This window comes from Buceros rhinoceros, unplaced genomic scaffold, assembly GCF_000710305.1.
Source record: "Buceros rhinoceros silvestris isolate BGI_N320 unplaced genomic scaffold, ASM71030v1 scaffold15285, whole genome shotgun sequence".
Lineage (NCBI taxonomy): Eukaryota > Metazoa > Chordata > Aves > Bucerotiformes > Bucerotidae > Buceros > Buceros rhinoceros.
The window spans coordinates 35,604-36,487 of NW_010411289.1; the positions used below are offsets into that span (position 1 = coordinate 35,604).

The 884-nt window shown below is 57.5% G+C and overlaps 1 protein-coding gene across 1 annotated transcript in view; it reads left to right on the forward strand.

The window, feature by feature from the left end:
* Window positions 1-884, forward strand: part of LOC104493312 (arf-GAP with Rho-GAP domain, ANK repeat and PH domain-containing protein 3-like) — an 18,491-nt gene that overhangs the window by 6,025 nt on the left and 11,582 nt on the right. Inside the window, 1 exon segment of the mRNA XM_010135967.1 lies at window positions 222-291. Coding sequence (XP_010134269.1) covers window positions 222-291 — 70 coding nt within the window.

The following is an 884-nucleotide window of genomic DNA, read 5'->3' on the forward strand; positions in this document are numbered from 1 at the left end:
CCCCACAGGGGTACGTACCCACCTGTGGGACAGTCCCCACAGGTAAAGGCCCCTCGGACAAGTTGGGCGCGCTGCTTAGTATGCTACTGGGGCAGTCAGGTCTCCTCACACGAGGAGGATCCTCTTGGATGCTCCAGCTATCCTTGGGGGCAGGAACAGATGTGGGATCCTCAGGGTGATCGTCACCTTCCCAACAACCCCATTTTCTGCTGTGCCAACAGGAACTACGTCTTCCAGAGGCGCTATGTCCGTTTCGATGGGAAGAACCTGATGTACTTCAGCAGTGAGAAGGTATGAAGGGGCAGGATGTGGGCAGGGTGATGAGGTTGCACCATGCCACTTAACCAGGATGCCTTGATATCACACGAGCTGCTATACTCCCTTTGCCTCCCCTTATCATTCTGTAAGGAGTCAGCACTGCTTTACCATAGCCAGGGTGGAGCAGCTGTTGTCCCTGTGCCTGGAAGACTCTGAACGTGGCCTCACGCCATAGAAAGCCCAGGAGGGGCTGGCTCTCAAGTCCAGGGCAGATGGGGGATCTCTGGGTTCCAGCCATTGACTCAGTTCCTGCCTGGCTGCTGCTGTCCCCGGGGCTGTGCTACGAGGCAGCATCCAGCTGAGCACGGGGGGATGTGGAGGATGTGCTACAGTGAGGAGCTTTTCTCATTGTGGGACTGTAGATGAGGTGCGCGGCATGAGTCAACAACTATTTCCTGTCCCTCATTCTCTCATCCTTCTGTGAGGTCTCTTTAGGCCTGCTGCAGGGTGCTAGTGGCTGCCACACCACCCGGGTGACAGGCACTGCTGCCCCAGTCCCATGGCACAGCCAGCCAGGCTGGCCTCACCTCACCCACACAGAAACAGGTACCAGGAACGGCACTGGA